We start from the raw sequence: 20,529 nt of genomic DNA, 5'->3' as shown, positions 1-20,529 counted from the left end.
ACATTAATGAATGTTAAAGTATACCACTTTAAAATATACCACCTCCCATGCAAACCATGTGACCTTGCCGCTGTGGAGAGGCTTGCGCGTCCCAATGAAGCAGATAGCTGAGCCGCAGGTGCAACCATATCGGATGGGTATCTGTTGAGAGACTAGGCTAATGAATGGTTCATTGAAAGGGGAGTAGCAGCCTTTCAGAAGGTGCAAGGGTCGCAGTCTAGATGATCGACTGATATGGCCTTGTAATAATGCTCAACATGTTTTAGCTGTGTTGATACTGCTACATGGCTGAAAGCAGTGGGAAACTACAGCCGTAATTAACTCCCGAGGACATGCAGCTCTCTCTGTATGAATGGTGTACTGATGATGGCTTCCTCCTGGGTAAAATATTCCGAAGATAAAATAGTCCCCCATTCGGATCTCCGGGTGGGGACTACACGAGAGGGCGCAATCATCAGGAAGATGGATACTGACATTCTGCGATTCGGAGTGTGGAATGTTATATAAGTTTGAATCGTTGTGCAAGGTTAGAGAATCTGAAGAGAGATATGGATGTACTAAAGTTAGATGTAGTTGGTATAAGTGAAGTACGTTGGCAGGAAGAACAGGATTTTTGGTCAGGCGACTACAGAATTATCAACACAAAATCGAACAGGGGAAATGCAGGAGTTGGTTTAATAATGAATAAGGAGATAGGGCAGTGGGTAAGCTATTACAAGCAGCATAGTAAAAGAATTATTGTCATTAAAATAGACACCAAACCAATGCCCACCACAATAGTGCAGGTTTATATACCTACTAGTTCAGCGGATGATGAGGAAATCAAAAGAATATGTGAAGAGACAGAAGATTTAATACAATATGTAAAAGGTGACGAGAATGTAATTGTGATGGGAGACTGGAATGCATTGGTAGGCCAAGGAAGAGAAGGTAATACAGTAGGAGAATTCAGATTCTGACAAAGGAACGAAAGAGGAAGTCGGTTGGTAGAATTCTGCACTGTTCATAATTTAGTCCTTCCTAATACTTGGTTCGAACACCACAAACGACGACTGTATACGTGGACGAGACCTGGAGACACTGGAAGGCATCAAATAGACTTCATTATGATTAGGCAGAGATTCAGAAACCAGGTGTGGGTTTGCAAAACTTTCTCAGGAGCAGACGTGGACTCTGACCACAACTTGTTGGTCATGAAATGCCATCTGAAGTTGAACAAATTGAAGAAAGAAAGGAATGTAAAGAGATGGGATCTAGACTAGTTGAAAAAAAAAAAGAGTGAGAGGGATTATTTCAAGGAACATGTTGCACAAGGGCTAAATGAAAAGGCTGAAGGAAACACAATAGAGCAAGAGTGAAGTCATGAAAAATGAAGGCAGTAGGGCTGCTGAAGAAATGTTAGGAAGGAAGAAAAGATCAACTAAGAATCAGTGGGTAACTCAGGAGATACTAGACCTGATTTAAATGTGCTATTTTTGGGAGATCCCTTCCGGCAGTTCAGTAGACCAGGCAGGCAGTCGACCTCAACCACAACTGTTCTAACATTACCAAAAGGTTTGAATTCAATTGATCATTGCTCTTTTGATGAAATAATACTCTCGTACATCACCAGATGGCTTACTATATGCTGTTATATTCTGAGATGAAATTCAGTCAGGCATTTTTGCTCCATTTAGCATTGTGAGAACAGTTGTGGTCGATCGGGTGTCTCTTCTAAGCAGAAAGGGGAACGAAGTGTTCATGAAACACAAAGTTTCCTTGCAGTTTCCCTGTTTCACATGAAAAAAGCCCAAAATATACCATGTAATATAGTATTTTTTTAGTGTAGAAATTAGAATTTAGAACTGATAGGGTTTATTATTCAAAATGCACAGTTTGTCTGCTAGACATTGGTTTATTTGCTTTGCTTTCCTTTTTTCTTTCTTCTTCCCTTCCCACTCTTTTTTTTTTCCTTTCTCTATTTGTGTTTTACTTCATGTTCTATTTATATATTGTTTACTACCTTGTAAAGGGCAGTTTAGAAGTGTTTAGAAGTAAATAAATAAATCAGTTCATTTCTGGTAGAAGTATTGGATTCCCATTTTCTTTGAATGGATCAGACTAACACTCTTGTACCACCTCTTCAAGTCACTTATATTGTGTTGAATAGTGTTCAATTGGGATATTTCTTGCAGTTGCTGCTGGCCCTGCAGAAGTTTGGCAACAATTTGGATGATTATCTTCATTTGGTGTTGCCACCAATTGTGAGGCTGTTTGATGCCGCAGACTGCCCTGTGCCTGTGTGTCGCATGGCTCTTGAAACTGTGGATCATCTGGCCGATACTCTGGACTTCACAGACTTTGCATCCCGTATTGTTCATCCCTTGGTTCGCACTTTAGACACTTGTCCCGAACTCAGAAGTGCTGCCATGGACACGCTTTGTGCTCTGGTGGTGCAGCTGGGCCGCAAATACCAGATCTTCATACCGTTAGTGCATAAAGTGATTGTCAAACACAAGATCAATTGTCAGCGCTATGAAGTCCTGTCCTGCAAAATTATCACTGTGAGTATATCAATTCATTTGATTTGTTTATAGTTATAATAAGTTAAGTTATAAGTTATAGTTATAACTTTTCCAATCACAGATGATATAATACATTCAAATACAGTGGAACCTCGTTAAGACATTTCTGCAGGGGACAAGGAGCGAGAAAAAGTACTAATGAATATACGAATAAAAACTATGTAACAGGGATATGGAAACACTAGATACGATTTTTTCCGACATGAGGGCATGAGGGATACAGTGAAAACTATGGGCCTGTCTACCATTTCTAAAGATGAGAGGATAGTATTGAAAGGTGTCAATAACACAAGAGAACAAATCTGAAAACCTTTTCTGCTAATAATAATAATTTTGTGTGGCTATTTCTAGCCGAGTGCAGTCCTAGTAAGGAAGACCCTCCGATGAGGGTGGGCGGCATCTGCCATGTATAGGTAACTGCGTGTTATTGTGGTGGAGGATAGTGTTATGTGTAGTATGTGAGTTGCAGGGATATTGGGGACAGTACAAACACCCAGCCCCCGGACCATTGGAATTAACCACTGAAGGTTAAAATCCCCGACCCGGCCGGGAATCAAACCAGGCACCCTCTGAACCAAAGGCCAGTATGCTGACTGTTCAGCCAACAAGTTGGACACCTTTTCTGCTGGAGATCATAAAATATCAAGTATCAATACACTGAAAGGTGTGAAAAACACCAGACAACAAATATGAAAACATGTGCACAGGTGCCAACAAAAATATCGAAGTATTATTGCGGATCACGCTCTTTCTAAAATAAATGTTAGTAGAAGCCTTTTATTTCGGAGCAGTGGGTTATTAAACATTATTTTCTGGTCACACTCTTAGGCCTGGTTGTATAAAGAAATCTGACCGGAGATCAATTTAGAACCTACTTCTGAAAATGAACTGAGATTTCAACTTCGTCGCTTTGTATAAAACTGAACTTGGTTTACACTTGTGTAGTTCAAATGTAATCGGTGTTCATGAAAGTGGACGTTGCAACACCGCAGTACAAATGAAATACGAAATAGCTTTGCCCGTTGGATATTACTTAAATGGTGGGATTGACCTATCCTTAACTGTCAACAAATGAAATAGGAAATTGCTTTGCTCCTTGGATAATACTTACACGATGAATTGAGCTGGCCGTGACTGTCAGCAAATGAACATAGTTTGCAGCATGTACTGGAATTTCTCCATATGGTTTTCTTGCAGCGAGCACAGGTGAAGGAAAAGCGGATCTTCGACTTCACTCAGTCAACCCATGTTGTTTTTTTTTCCTGATCCCTACGGTATTAGATATGCAAAGCCTAGTGAGGAGTGTTTCATTTTCACGGCCTTTGTGGCCGTTCTCTTTCTTTTATTCATTCTTTGAATAATCGATTGGTGTTAAGAGAAGGGGTGATTGCCCAGTTGCACTAGGCTCATTCGGTCTTGTGTGGTTTAATATCACGTCAGGATAAAACTGTTGTCACACAGAGCCCATTGCATGTCCGTTTTTCCTTTATGGACCGGGCGAGTTGGCCGTGCGCGTAGAGGCGCGCGGCTGTGAGCTTGCATCCGGGAGATAGTAGGTTCGAATCCCACTATCGGCAGCCCTGAAGATGGTTTTCCGTGGTTTCCCATTTTCACACCAGGCAAATGCTGGGGCTGTACCTTAATTAAGGCCACGGCCGCTTCCTTCCAACTCCTAGGCCTTTCCCATCCCATCGTCGCCATAAGACCTATCTGTGTCGGAGCGACGTAAAGCCCCTAGCAAAAATTTCCTTTATGGTACCTGTTACCTACAGCAATATTAAAGATGTTAAATCATACATTTGGTCATAGTGCTTTTACGAACACAGCAAAGCGAATACGTAGCTGTCAGGAAAAAGGTGAAGCAACTCTGCACGTCAGTAGTTAGCTCATGTTTCATACGTAGCACGAATCGAACAGGGCAGTCCCCAGCTGGCAAATAATAATTTTGTGTGGCTATTTCTAGCCGGGTGCAGCCCTTGTAAGGCAGACCCTCCGATGAGGGTGGGCGGCATCTGCCATGTGTAGGTATCTGCGTGTTATTGTGGTGGAGGATAGTGTTATGTGTGATGCGTGAGTTGCAGGGATGTTGGGGACAGCACAAACACCCAGCCCCCGAGCCATTGGAATTAACCAATGAAGGTTAAAATCCCCGACCCGGCCGGGAATCGAACCCGGGACCCTCTGAACCGACGGCCAGTATGCTGATCATTCAGCCAACGAGTCGGACAGCTGGCAAATGAAGCCCGTTTGAAGGATCGATTTTCGGAATAATCACAGTAATGAACTTGTGATGTTCATAGATTTAAGGCTAGGTGTAGACAACAGTGTTGTTCCATTTTAAAAACAAAGTTAATAACATTATCTCAAAGGATATCGATGCCATTCTATCTTGAACAATCAATCGAATATGCTGAATAACTCTGTATCTCAGTAGTGAGACATCTGAAAACATCAACAAGATAATGTAATATCGTTAGAAATTCATAGAGGTTATGTTGTAGAATTATGTTTCACTGCATTATAAGAAGTGTAATATAGCTTATATAAGGACAACAACTATAGCTAACAATGTATTAAGTTAGTCCTTTGTGTATTTTCTTATGATTTATCGTAACACAGGTAATATTATGTTCACAACCAACTGTTCTTGTATCTCAAATAGAAAACAACTCCTTGAACTGAGATCAATTTCTCCAGTCAAAGTTAATCCCAGTTCAGTTCGCATTGATCTCAGATTAACGTTTATACAACAAAAATATCCGAGTTTAGCACGAACTGAGATCAGTTTTGATTGATCTAAGATCTAAGATCAAACGTTTTATAAAACTGGCCCTTAGACAATGAATTGGAGGTTACATTCGACCCTGAGCAACTGCGAGGAAGGACTTTGGCTGTCATTTTGAATCAAACAAAACTTTGACCAACTTGGGTGATTTGAGTCGAAACTTGAAGGTGCGAGTTTCAACATTCGCGACCTCTGTGTGCTTATGCCAGTCCACTTTCTGACAGACTTTAATTTTGTCTTCATTAAGTTATTAAGGAATTTCACGTTTTCCGTGTCGATAACTAGGCTATCACCTGACAAATATGCACCACGCTAGTCAATTTCACACCGTTATGTTCCTAATCCAGATATGGGCTACCGTATCACGTGACATATATTAGCTACTACATTTAAAGATAAAAATTTCATAATGTTCCTTATTGAACTGTATCACAATTAAATTGAAATAAGAAATGAAGTGGTTCAACCTATTCAGTTCAAGTAAATACATTAGCTACATATCGCTATACCACTCAACACAAAATACATTTCTACCTTCTGAATGGGGTGCGAAACACAAGTACAAACAAGCTCACTCTGCTATTCAGCAATCTCAGTGCTTACTGGCAAGGAGAACTGAACATTCCTGAGGCTAATGGCTTGCACTTCGAAAGTAGCAACTTACCCTTTAAAGGTCAGGTAGACCTTTTCCCGTAATCACGCAACTGTGGTGACGGCTTTTACCCAAGTTGTAAATTACGTTTCTTTTGGAAGGAATTAACAATATAGTAACATTTTCAGGTCTAAGAAAAGTGTGATCATACTAAGCAGCAATAGCGACAATTTGCGACGCGATAAGTGAGGTATTTTTATATAGATTTAATACAATAAGAGTCTAACTCATTGTCTGAATGGTCAGAATTGAGGCCTTTGGTACAGAGAGTCCTGGGTTCAATTCCCAACCGGGTTGGGGGATTTTAATCGCGTCTGATTGATTCTTCTGGCCCGGGGACTGGGTGTTTGTGTTTGTCCCAACACTTTCCTCTTCATGTTCAGGTAACACACTACACTACCAACCACCGCAGAAAGATGCAATAGTAATTACATCCCTCCATATAAGGCTGGCGTCAGGAAGGGCACCCGGCCGGAAAACAGGGCCAAATCCACATGTGCGACGCAGTTCGCATCCGTGACCCTACAGACGTAGGAAAAGCGTTGGAAGAAGATGATATTTGCTAGTTGCTTTACATCGCACCGACACAGATAGGTCTTATGGCGACAATGGGACAGGGAAGGGCTAGGTGTGGGAAGGAAGCGGCCGTGGCCTTAATTAAGGTACAGCCCCAGCATTTGCCTGGTGTGAAAATGGGAAACCACGGAAAACCATTTTCAGGGCTGCCGACAGTGGGGTTCGAACCTACTATCTCCCGAATACTGGATACTGGCCGCACTTAAGCGACTGCAGCTATCGAGCTCGGTAGAAGAAGATTTAATACGATGAGAATTGAACTACTACTACTATTACTACTACGTAAGCAATTTATACATATTTACAAAACATCGGGTAACATTCTTGTTGCAAAGGTATTCATTCATTTTTTTAAATCTATGTATCTATCTGTTAAATGATATCTGTGCGTTAATGAGAAATTGTTTAACATTTGGCTGCTGGAGCGGTACATTGTACCGCTGATTGAGTTTCTCGTGAGGCCGCGGGGGTACAGAGTACCGCTGACAGGTGTTCTATGACTTTCCCTATCGAGCCGGCTGACCACTATATTATTATACCAGTTACACTATGCTAGCGTGCCACTGTGGCCTCGTAGCAAATATTGCTATGCTTGGTTTGCAAATTATAGTTATTATTTTTTTTATTAGTCCTACCTTTTATTAGCAATATGTGAGTATTTTTCCAACCAGTTTAGCCATGCACTTTGGTGTGCCAGGTTAGCTAACTCGCAAGCTCGGAATTTGGAAGATAATGGGTTTGAGTCCTACTGTCAGGGAACCCATTAATGGTTTTCTGTAGTCTCCATTTTTACACCATACCGGGCGAGTTGGACGTGCAGTTAGGGGCGCGCAGCTGTGAGCTCGCATCTGGGAGACAGTGGATTCGAATCCCACTGTCGGCTGCCCTGAAGATGGTTTTCCATGGTTTCCCATTTTCACACCAGGCAAATGCCGGGGCTGTTCCTTAATTAAGATCACGGCCGCTTCCTTTCCATTCCTAGGCCTTTCCAGTCCCATCGTCGCCATGAGACCTATCTGTGTCGGTGTGACGTAAAGCAAATAGCATTTTCACATCATGCCTATGCATACCTTATCAGTAGGGCATACTGATTCCTTCCTAATCATTGCACCCATACCTATTTCTCTTAGCTGATACCTGACGCTTAACCCAATAAATTTAGTATAAATTTAACCGTTACTTCAGCGGCTACACCAAACACAGTAAAGGGAGGAAAGTAAGTGCAGTTGCACAGTGCCTAAGACACTACACTCACAATAAAACATCTGATGAACCATGCGGAACTCCGCTGATAACAACACTGGTAAATATCAGTAGGGGCAACTTGACGATAATAAACAGGAACGTGGAAAGGAACTGGGAACCTACCAAGGGCATGGAGATGGCTTAGGTTGTAGTTTCCATAAAATCAACCGTGATCTTTGATTTTCAAAATATATTATTTACAAATGGACTTTACAAAATAATTCCGAGCAAATTCAGCCATGCAGAAAGTACCGGTACACAGTTTGTAAAATCCAAATTACATGGTCTTTGAGACACACAAATTAAATGTTCCTCGACAATAGCTTCCTATAAGTTCAAAGAGTCAGGCAAATACCATACATCTCATTACAAACCAAGTTGTACAATTCAATGTGGAAGGTAAGAAGAAACGTAATGTGCTATTACAATTTAGAGTGAAGTTAAACGTACTTTTCAAAATATCTGGACAACATAATTGAATCAGGGTAAAATCAGAAATATATAAACTTGGCCCAGAGGCCAGTTCAACTTGGTCCCACACAAGGCATCGGAAATAATTGAGTGGCGAGTCTGGGTGCGGTTAGGGCAAACACCTAAATTAAAAGGCAAGCGAACATTAAAAGTCATTTAAGGTGGAACAGAAATCAAGAGTGCTTACCCCAAAGTGGCCCATCCCGGTAGCTAGGTGTCACTGACGACGTTAAAACTTCAGACAGTCAAGAGATAGAAGACAGACAGACCACGAAATGCTACCTCGCTCTCTTTAAAAAGGGAACCGTGGCCTTGGAGTAGCCAGTCAGAACGCAGGAGCCTGCCTATCGTCAGCCAGATTCACCAGTCACAACTCTTACTTCAGTCGCAATGTTTAAATAACTTTCTCGAATACCCATGATTTTGAATCTTCCATTTCCAGAATAGTAAGAACATACTTTCTAGAATACATAACTAACAAAGGCCAACACATCCTGTTCTAAAATTCATGCGACAACTTTCTGGACAGTTCCAGTAAATATAGAAATGAAACCTACTAGTTACACATACAATATGTTACCAAAATATTTACACTGTACAGGTTAGGTAATAACGTGGCATACAAATAAAACATTCTATTACCACACTTCAGATCATACAGTAGGTACTACTTAACAAGGGTTACAAATAAAAACTTGTATAAACACTTTCCACTCCCAATATATTCTACACTTGTGTCAATAAACATAACCATATTTGCATTTTCTTAATTGAACACATTTATTGACAACACAGCAAAAGTACCAATGAGCATTTAGCAAGGAGTAAATAGGAACAGGAAATAGTTTATAGGAATACATGTTGATGAAAAACATTGATTTATTTGTAAAATTTCTGCATCTCAGGCTGAAGAACTAGCGTCATTATCCTCAGAGTTCGTGAAGAAAACAGCTTCATTTTTTCTGACTAATCCCTCCAATAACTGGTATCCCAAACCAAACCCCATGGCACTACAGCCTTTGAAGGGCCTTGGCCTACCAAACGACCATTGCTCAGCCCGAAGGTCTGCTGATTACGAGGTGTCGTGTGGTCAGCACGGCGAATCCTCTCAGCCGTTTTTCTTGGCTTTCTAGACCGAATAACTGGTATAATAACATTAAAATATCTCTCATGTATTTCACTCACATCCCACTGTAGAACACGGAGTGCCTTGGGATTGTAGTGTTGAGTGCTAGTAAACACTTGCGTGAAATATCATTTTGAATATCATTTTACTTTTTATTTATTATATGCACAGCAGAGAAAAAGCTGTGGCCATTTCTTGCTATGTGTCCTGGCAGTCAACATGTTAAGATCATGATGTTTCCCTATCCTTATAGCAGAATCACTTGTGGAAAAACAGTTCATCACAATAACATTTGGCTCCAGACATGGAATGAAACTGTTCCCCAAGAACATGCAAGTGTAGACCCTGTTCAGACACCAGCCGACATGTAACTACCATACCATATGGAGAACATTTATCAGGGTTCGCACCAGACATGAAATCAACACAGACAAGTTGTTCAAGTGGGGTAAAGTTTCCTCACCCAAGCATAACTATGACACCAAGATTCAGATCATATGACCCATTTTGTAAGCCTGCAAGTCGAGGCCCTGTCAGGGAAATCCTAGTAGCTTCTATGCTGTTGCACAAACTGCACTTACATGGAGAGATGGACTGGACATTAAAATCTAGTGTTGGTTTAAATATTGTCCCCACTATGGCAAACTACGAAAGGGACAAAGTAGGGAGTCTGTACTTCTGAAGTTTTAGTCTAGATTTTATTATATAATATCTACCCTCTGACAAAGTCTCACGTCTGCAGCTCGTTCTGTATGGCTAACACACAAAACCAATCATTAAATATAAAAATTAATTTTACATGAGTATTCACAACTTCTTTCAGCTCTCCTAATTTTTTGACAGTTTGCCGATTCGTTAGTTTGCTTGCGGGGGGGACGATATGTACAGTCACTCAAAAGAAGTTGATCGCATGGTATTATAAAAGTGTACGTTGATTCTACAATGGCGAGATCATAAGTATTCAGGTGGCATCATTTTAAGGATTTAAAGGATGTAGGGATGTAATGAAATGAAGATCTCTGCAAAGAAGAGTGAACATGGAAGAAAAACAGACTGAATACTTAAGTGACATATAGAGGAGAGAAAGTACAGGTGATAGAAAATTTCAAATACCGTAGAGATAGGTAACAGGAGGGACACTCTTAGAGGCAGCCCTGCCCTGGGAGTGGCTCCCCTGCCTATGTGAGTCCCAGAGCACACTGACCCGGTGTGTAACATCTGGTAAAGGGTCCCAGCTCAGGGTAACAACTGAAGACCTCAGCGGCAGCTAAAGCGGAGAATATGATTCGCTACGGTGGAACTGGCGGAGGAGGCAACCCATTCCTCTGGGGGTAGTACAGATGGAACCCACTGACTTGTGGGATGAGGAGGGATCCTCAAAGGCTAAGGGAGTAAACCCCAAAAGAAAATCCTCAATTACGTTAGGCCTAGCAAGCCAGTAAAAGACCTTATTTGTAGTTGCTTTCAAAATACACAAAAGCCTCAGAACAAATTTTTCAACTAAATTAACATGCCAGCATGAGCAGACTCGTGTCAGGGATGGTGGTTTATGGCTTGGTGATAGCCAGGACCTTGCAAAAATGCAAGAGGACTTCTGTATGAGGAATGGTTTGGTGCTGTATGAGGAATGGGTTGGTGGAGAAAAAAAGTTGTTTCAAGAAGAGACAGAGCCATAAAATAACACAATATCGTTGGGATAGACCACAAAAGTTTGTAATTGATTATGTCATCTCAGATGAAGAAGGGAGCAGAATGGTAACAGCTGTCAGAGTAATATCCAGCAAGAGCCTTGACAGTGACCACCGTCTATTAGTAGTGGACCTGAAAAACTTCTATGTGCCAAAACTACAGAACAGGAAGATGCCAAAAATCAAAGTATGGGAACTCCAGAAAACAGATAAGAGAACTGAGTATCAGAACTGGATAAAAATCCTGTTACCAAGAGATGAAAGGGAAAATGGAGAGGTAGAATCGACCAGACTAAGGGACACATTGGTTATGGAAGCAGCTGAAGTTTGTGGAAAGACAAGTATGAAAACAAAGGAGAAGGAAACACCTTGGTGGAATGAAAGAGTGAGAGCAGCAATCAGGGAAAGAAATCTCTTGCGGAAAGAAGGGGATCGGGAGAAAAATAAACCAGATCTTACTCGAGACGAGGCACAGATCAGAAATCTCTAACAATTATACCGAAACAAGAAACTGGACTTTAAAATTCAGTTACAGAAGAAAAGACCAAGGCATGGAATATATTCACTCAGAAACTGTAGGAAGGCAGTAGAGTCACTAAGAAACTATTGTATAATGTTATAAGTGGTAAAAGGAAACAAATGAATACCATAATGACACTTGAAGATGAAAATGGAAATCTGGTTATGACAGAAAGTGATATGAGAGAAGTCCTGAAGAACCATTTTGACCACCTACTGAATAGACTAGCTCAAGAACAAATTACAGAACTGGAAATCCAAGCCTACAATGAAGAACTTCCCATCACCTGGACAGAAACTTAGACAGCCTTAAAATCTATACCTAAGGAAAAATCTTCAGGTGCAGATGAAGTGAATGCAGACATGACAAAGGCAGCAGGCATCCAGGGTGTACAATGGCTGCACAGAGTACTAAATGCCGTATGGACAGACAAAATACCTGCAGATTGGAGCATGGGCATTATAATTCCCCTGTTTAAGAAAGGCAGCAGACAGAAACCCACCAACTATAGAGGAATAACACTTCTGTCTCATGGACTAAAAATTCACAGAAAGGAGTTTGGGAACCATCAATGAACCACAGTTAGAAGAGGAGCAATGTAGATTCAGAAATAACAATCAACAATGGATCTTTTTAGCACCCGCATGCTGATGGAAAAGTATTGGGGGAAAGGCAAGAACCTGGTCGTAGTATTCCTGGATATAGAAAAGGCCTATGATTGTGTATAAGAGTGCCTGAGGAAAAGGAATGTGCCTGAAGGACTGGCAAGGAAAATTCAGATGTTGTACAAAGACTGGACTAGCTGTGTACAAATTGAGGAAGGTTGATCATCATGGTTTGAGACCAAGAGTTGAGTTCAACATCAAGTGCACTCTCCCCACTGCTGTTCATCACTGTTATGGACAATATAATGAAGAAACTGAATGCAGTGGCCTTTGCTGATGATAGGCCTATCATGAGTTGGGATGAAATAGAAGAGGAAGTACAGACCAGACTCAGCGTATGGAAATCCCAGTTCCAGGAATATAAGCTCAACATCAGCGAGAGCAAGATAGTGGTGATGGCAATCAAAAGAGAAGGCCGTCCAGCAACTGTAAAACTAGGAGATCACCAGCTAGAGTGTGTGGATAGTTTTCCTTACCTTGGAAGTGTAATCTTCAGTGATAATTTTGTCAGAAAGTGAGAACTGTGGAGAATCTCTTTCAAAGAAACATTTGCTAGGTTGTGTAAAATACCGTCTTGGAGATGTCCTGTGGAATATGCCTCTTTCAAAGAAAGGTTTGCTGTATGGTGTAAAATATTATTGTAGAGTATTTTATTTGTATTCCCTGGAAATGTAACTACTTTATTATTATTATTATTATTATTATTATTATTATTATTATTATTATTATTATTATTATTATTATTATTATTATTATTATTATTATTATTAAGTGATATTCTGTAAAGTTCTGGAAATATCATGTCACGGACTTTTGGAGCGGGGTGTGTCGGCCCCTGTCGATTCTAGAAGCATGTCTTTACTAATTTTGGAAGATGGGAAAGTTGGCGATTAGAGTTAGGTGATGTTCTAGAATATTGTGAAAACATTGCGACGTGAGAAAGGGGTTTTGATTGGTGGATATGTGTGGTGATAAGAAGACTCCTCCTGTGCTCTGGTTGGTCACTCGGTAATCACACCGGGGCCAGGCTTGCCTTCTTAAGAGAGTGAGGCGAGATTTTGTGGTCTTTCGTTCTCTCGTCAGTCCGGCGATCAGATGCACGTCGGCGAATCCTCCCTCCCAGGATGGGCTACCTTGGGGTAAGCAATGTTCGCTTGTATTTTCACATATGAGTTTGCCACTCAATTACTCAGATGCCTTAGCTTTTCAGCTGGGCCTGCCTGTTTGCTTTCAAGGCATTCCCCTTTCCTTTGTTTTGCAAAACATGTAATTTGTAGATTAATTTAATTTCCCTTGGGGTTGCCTCTAGTAACTCCATATCACTTGATGCACGCTAGTTTTCCCCCTGCCCCGCATCAGAAATGTTTTTGGTGTGGGAGCAAGTTGAACTGGCCTCTGCGCCAAGTTTAAATATTTCTGATTTCCCCCTATTTTCATTATGTGGCACGATTGTCAGAAAGCGCGTTAACTTTCATTTAATATTGTATTTGTATCCTGTGATTCCTCGTAGCCTTAAAATTGTATTGTAGAAGTTGCATTATGTTAAGATACCTTTAGGTAACCTGTTGGCCTAAGAGGAAGCTCTTGGCTACTACATCTAATTTGTATTTTGGAAATAGTGTAACTGGATTGTTGGGATAGATGGATTTTGTTCCGAATTATCTTTGTAATGTTTATTTTGGAAAATAATATCTTGAATCAAGGGATCACTGTTGATTTTTCTGGAAACTCGCAACCTCCGTATCCCAATGGCCCTGGTAGGTTTCCCAGACCCGCTCCACATTCCTTTATTGTAGTCGTCACGTTGCCCAACCTGATGTTTATTTGTTTGTATTGGCGCATTTCATCTGATGTTTCATTTTGTGCTAAGGTTTTAAAGTGCCATGTAATTTGATTTTTCCCCCTTTTCTTAACTATGTATCATGTAACCACTGGAAACCGGTTACAGAAAGGAAATTACAAACATAGTGCAAAAGAGATCAGAATTATACCAACAAGTAAGAACACTTGTATGGGATGACATGATTCCAAAACTGGCCAAACTGATGATGGTTAACAGCTATTTCATACCAGTATTGATCTATGGTATTGAAGCGTGCACCCTCACAAAAAGAGATTCATCAAGACTGCAAGCATCAGAGATAAAATTTCTTAGATCGACCATCCAGAAGACCACGATGGACAAGTTAAGAAATGAGAAGGTGAGGAAAGAAACTGGAATAAAGACATCCCTATTACACCAAATCGGCACATCCAGACTACTGTGGTACGGGCATGTGATGAAGATGGAGCCTACAAGAACAGCCAGAATAAATTTGGAAAGACAGGTAGAGGGGAAAAGACCTGCAGGAAGACCTAAAACCCGATGGATGGACATGATGAAGGTTGATCTAGTTACCAGAGGATGGACAATGGATGATGTTCTCCATGACAAGTTGTATATGGATAGGAAGAAGTGGAAGAGGCTCATTAATAGTACCCAGAAAACTGGAACTGTACAATGATGATGATGATGATGATGATGATGATGATAGAGATGTGATTGTGGAAAGTGGAAAAAACACGAATAAAATTACTGAACTGAACAGGAAAGCGAAGAAACTTTTCATATGTATGAGAAGCTGACTTTGGAGCAGAGAAGTGCCACAGAAATACACTGGAACCTTGATTCTCCGTTTTTGGAGGGAGCATGAATATAAAATTTACAACACAAGAATACGGAAAATCGGGGAATGAACAAAAACCATCAACAATTCGGCTAAACATCACAAGAATGAAATATGTACAATCTTACAAACACTCCTAAACCAAATGAAACTACAGCCCCAATGGGCCTTTGCGTGCCAAGCGACCGCTGCTCAGCCCGAAAGCCTGCAGATTACGAGGTAACACATGGTCAGTGTGAAGAATCCTCTCGGCCGTTATTCCTGGCTCTCTAGACCGGGGTCACCATCTCACCATAAGATAGCTCCTCAATTAATGGTAATCACGTAGGCTGAGTGGACCAGGAACCAGTCTTTATATCCAGGTAAAAATGCCTAACCTGACCGGGAATCGAACCCCTCCGAATGAGAGTTAGACCACGAAACCGGCATCAAACATTAATTACTGGTACACGAGTTCAAAATCTCGATACTTTATATTCAGTTTTACGAGGAAACTTCGTCAGTTTCCCCTGAAAACTTCTTTCAGTTCAGCAATTTTGATTAGCCAAAACTCTTCGAAAAATCTAAAATGCCAAGCTAAACGACAATCAACCACAAGTAGTTTTTAATTCTCTCATCTAATAAAACAAAGCACATTACATACAAAAGAGCCCAACATGATGGCGAAATCCCTTCTTTTATTAATCTTCCATTGTAATCTTTTCTCCAGTATACTGTTCGAAGTACATTTCTGGATATTTTGTGCCGCGTAAATTAGGCCTACATCGACTTTTAAAGGTTATGTTGAACTCGAGAACATGGTTTCAAAATTAGTATCCATTCCCAAAACTTCTCATGTATTACATTCAATTCTGCCTGTCACTAATCCAATCAAATTGCAAAGAGAAAAAAATATCAAAACTACAGAAATTATGGTTATTAGTGACCTTGAGCTTAGCTGGAAAGCGTGCGCGCTGCACGTCAGTATGAGTTGGAAATGATACAAACCATTCAAATGTAAGGTGTGCAAATAAAACTACTGTGGTTTTGACACTATATCACGAAAACTTAAAATCCCAGTCTTATATTAGGACCAAAACAGTAATAGGCAATCAATCCCAAGACCTCCCATGGCTTTTTGTACGTAAGATGCATCTGTTCTAGTCTCAATAAGATAATTGTGTATGATAATATTAAAATACTAGATTTGTGTTAAGAAGGAGCAGTTTCAATTTCTGCTTGAAAGCCCAGTTACTACCCAGTGCCCTGAGGAAAGTGCCAAAAACCTGTTCGGCAATACAATCGAAAAAATTAAAAATATGAATGTCTAACCTTGGACATAATGTGGATGTTTTATAAATGCGAACATTTGACGAAACTCCTTCCGTCTTCAAGTAGAGCTGTTGAAATGCACTGTCTCTCCTTACAATTGTTGTGGCCATTCTCTGCTTTATGATTTCCGAGATTCTCTAAACAATACCACCCGAATGCGATTATAAGATGGTCCCTTATGCAAGTTCACCGCCGATCGCTTTTCCAGAACAGTACTTGCTCTAATTATGCAGTGACCGGGCGTTAACGCAAAGATCCATAAGTATGCCATAGCCATCTTTTCGTGAGGTACAGTTTATTGAAAAACTCTTGATCGAGGATTTAGCGTTGATGGGACTGAAATTTCTGGACGGTTGATCCAGGAAATTGTTTCTTCGAGGAACGGATAATGCAGAACATTTACAGCGTGATTCAATTATAATGCTTGTGGGACCCCATAATTTGAATGCATAATCGGTAAAACGTAGTTTCCGGGAACGGATAATCGAGGTTCCACTGTACAACATACCCATATTGACATCGAGGACATTGGAAATGAAGACCAAAGAGGAATCGTGCAGGGTTGTGAACTGAAATTCATGATGAGTAGAATCAGAGTGACCAGTTAAACTTACGGAGACATAAACAAGTAAGAGAATTAGTAAATAAGGAACTCATATAATATAGAGTACAATGATAATGATTACTCTAGCAAGGAGAATTAATGAAGAAGGAATACCAAGAAAGATGTTTGAAATGAAAATGAAAGGAAATGCATCTAGCAGAAGAACCAGACACAGGAGTGCTCATAGCCCACAGTATTAAACTGAATAACAGTAGCAGAAGAGGGAATGTGAGCAAATAGGAGATTAGCCTAAGGCTGAAAACTGTTCATGGTGTTTTATGACAGGTTGGTAGAACTATATTTTCATTTACATGGAAATATAAAGTAGTTATTCATTAATATTTTTAAAGGTCTCCCTCTTTTTGTTGATATTTTGAATGTGAATTATAACCATACAATTTTTCTAAATATTTTTCCCTTCTTTTGTTGCCAAGGCCTGATCATCACTGTAATACTATATGATCTCTTGCTTCACAGGGTTCTGTGTTTCACTTTATGCTGCATTCTTTTTGTTAAGAAAATTTTTATTAAAAACCCTACAGGAAGCATCAAAATATTTTTTGTGTTAAATCACTCCAATAGATCCAGGCTTTTTTGATTATTAGACCATGCATGTGTGCTCGCGTGTGTGCCGCTTGGGCTTATCAGTTGGACTGGCACACTTTTCCAAGATGCTGTTTAGCCTGCACAATCCCTCTGAGTTAGTAAGTATTGACTGCTGACCTGCTAAGGGAGTAGTGATTCTCTGTTATCAAAATATTGCACTCCCCATGGAGGTACAATGCCTATTAAGGCTTTCTCTGCCGCAGATTGGAAAGCCTTAATTGACATTTTGTTTGTTCATTATTGCCAAGCTACCTACCAGTGAACATACTGTTTCTTGATTCCCATTTCAGGATTCCACTATTGCTGAGGAAGATGATTACCTACTGACAAGACACCGCAACACAAGGCACAAGGCTCGAGAGGCATTGACGTCATCAGATACTACAACTATCAAAAGAGTGAGGTTTATTTATCTTAACTCTAGATAATGAATAGTATCTGTGTTTTTATAATACACACTTCTACTCATGACACACCACACTACCACAATATAATTATTAAATTAATGTAGTAATGGTCCACCTTTCAATACTATAATATGCAGTATTCTAAAATTACATTAATTAGGGACTAGTTTTGGCCGGGGCTGGCCATCTTCAGCCTTAATGTAAAACATCTAATAACTAAATAAATGTACATGCACACAATTGACATAAAACAAATGAAACAAATATATACAAATTTACATAAAAACTGGGATGAAATTATGAAAAAAAATTTGAAATAACTGGGTTCTGCGATAGAAACGTACAATAGTGAATACATCCCTGCACATAGGGTTTGCATCAGGAAGGAGATCCAGTCATAAAAAAGGTCCTAGTCCACATGTGCCATACAATTCGCATCTATGACCCCTCCAGAGATTGGGTAGAAGAAGTGTTCCAAAGTCTTTGTTGTTGGATCACAGTTGAAACAATGTGTTACATATAAAGTAAGGTAAAAATTATCCAGTAATATTTAGTGCACAAGTCTTAAATACTTTTGATTTTACTTTCTTCTTTTCTTTCAGTAAAAGATTTTGGGCCGATTGCAGAAACTGTGTTTAGATGATGTCTGCGGTTAAACAATGCCTAAGAATGGCTGCCGCATTGCAGAGATGTTATTTATCACTTAGACACTGTCTAAAACCAGTGTTCAACCGGTCATGTTTAAACGCTACAGAGAGCACTGTTTAACTTCAAATGAGAGGAGTGAATCACAATCAGAGGTTGTGTACCATGAAACATGTAATTTGTATTATCATGTTGAGACGATTCCGGTAAGAAAGGTTAGTCCGACGGCCTCCCTGTGGGTTGCCCGCTGCTAAATCACAGCAATTCATTTGACATGTACAGGGAGATAGATCTTAAAATAAGGTTTCGCTGTTGAGGAGACTTGTTTCTTGAGACAGACAAAGGGAGAGTCTGGTAACTGTCAACTTGAATACAATTCTTGGCAACTGATATATTTTATTATATACATGGGATAATTTCCATGGAATTATAGGTCACTTCTACTACATACATATCAGAATTACGTGTCCTGATCGTCAGAGGGCTGTCACATACATCAGCCAAGTAAACACACATAATAGTGTAAACTAAGAAGTAGGTTGTATGTGGTTTTTATATATATATAATCGTGTAAGTTTTTGGCAACTATTAGATAGGAAAAGGCAAGTGGTGGTGATGGTGGTGATTATTGTTTAAAGAGGAGGAGTGGGAAAGAAGAGCTGTGGCCATAATAACAGCCCTAGTATTTGCCTGGTGTAAAAATAGGGAAACTACGGAAAACAATCTTCAGGGCTGCCGATGATGCGTTTTGAACCTATGATCTCCAGAATGCAAGCTACATCTATATGGCCCATACAACACACTTGGTTACACATTACTATTTCTTCAGCTTCCCTTCATCGAAGCTACCGTATTTATGAGTAGGTTACACTCACTGTAACAATGCTATAATCAAAGCTACACTTCCTGGTTCGGTGGCGTGTCACTTTAGTGTCGATAATAGTATGAGATTTAATTTCCACTAAAGCAGTACTCTTATCTGTGGGCAAGTCATGCTCATGCTTAGCCATATTTGAGTAATGTATAGGAAGACAAACAGCTGACTGGCGTTCGGCACGCGCATCGATGAATTTCATTGGTTGCGACAAGCAAAGAGTTGCATGAATGATACTTCTATCTCCATTTTCAAACCAATATTGAATGCTTAAACGATGTCTAGTTAAACATCAGCTGAACATTGTTTATGCAATGGAATATCGTGCTCGGTTTAGACATTGTTTAGGTAGACGTTGTCTTAAGGCTTAAAACTAGTCATCGTTTCTGCAATTGGGCTTTTTTGTTCTCACCTGAAGAAGGGGGAAATAAGGGTTGTGGATAGATGGGGCAAGACAGCCAATTGACATAGTCCTAGGTTCTCACCAAGGCAGCCATGGCTTGAATCCCAACCAATCCATACGGAATTTTTTAAATGATGAGTAACGTCCCTGTGCTTTGGATTGCACATGTGTATTTGAAGGTCCTGTGTACAAAAGTGGGCTCAGTTCAGTTTTGGGTTTGGTATGACAAAATTTCCTGAAACTCATTTTTCAGCAATGTCTGGGGAGTCTATTAGGGAATAATAATAATAATAATAATAATAATAATAATAATAATAATAATAATAATAATAATAACAAGTTAGTTGTTGATAGGGGCGTAAGACAGCCAATTGACATAGTCCTGGGTTAGAAACAGATCAGATGTAAGGCTTTTCAGGCATTTGCTCTATTAACCAGCGTTTTATCTTAGGTCTGACACTAGAGGATGTGTCAGACCCTACCCACTGACGCTGGGGTGTATGCAGGTGAACTTATCAGAAGCCCATTATAAGAGGCACAGTCTGATAACTGCATACAGGAGATAAATCTCCACAATGGAATTATTGCCCGCCTATCAATTCCGATTGGAATTGGGTTCTCGCCAAGGCGGCCATGGCTTGAATCCCAACCAGTCCATGTGGAATTTATTAATCCACGGCGTAGCAATATTAAGAGGACCAAAGCAGAAAATGTCAATTTT

The 20,529-nt window shown here is 40.1% G+C and overlaps 1 protein-coding gene across 2 annotated transcripts in view; it reads left to right on the top strand.

The window, feature by feature from the left end:
- mTor (serine/threonine-protein kinase Tor) overlaps positions 1 to 20,529 on the top strand; it is a 415,570-nt gene that overhangs the window by 215,893 nt on the left and 179,148 nt on the right. For both annotated transcript variants that reach the window (XM_067136412.2, XM_067136411.2), the window contains exons 19-20: positions 2,175 to 2,543; positions 17,770 to 17,877. In XM_067136412.2, the coding sequence (XP_066992513.2) occupies positions 2,175 to 2,543; positions 17,770 to 17,877 (477 nt within the window). The remainder of the gene's footprint in view (positions 1 to 2,174; positions 2,544 to 17,769; positions 17,878 to 20,529) is intronic.

This window comes from Anabrus simplex, chromosome 1 (genome assembly GCF_040414725.1).
Source record: "Anabrus simplex isolate iqAnaSimp1 chromosome 1, ASM4041472v1, whole genome shotgun sequence".
NCBI classification, from domain to species: Eukaryota; Metazoa; Arthropoda; class Insecta; order Orthoptera; family Tettigoniidae; genus Anabrus; species Anabrus simplex.
This window is presented reverse-complemented; position numbering and strand designations above follow the sequence as displayed.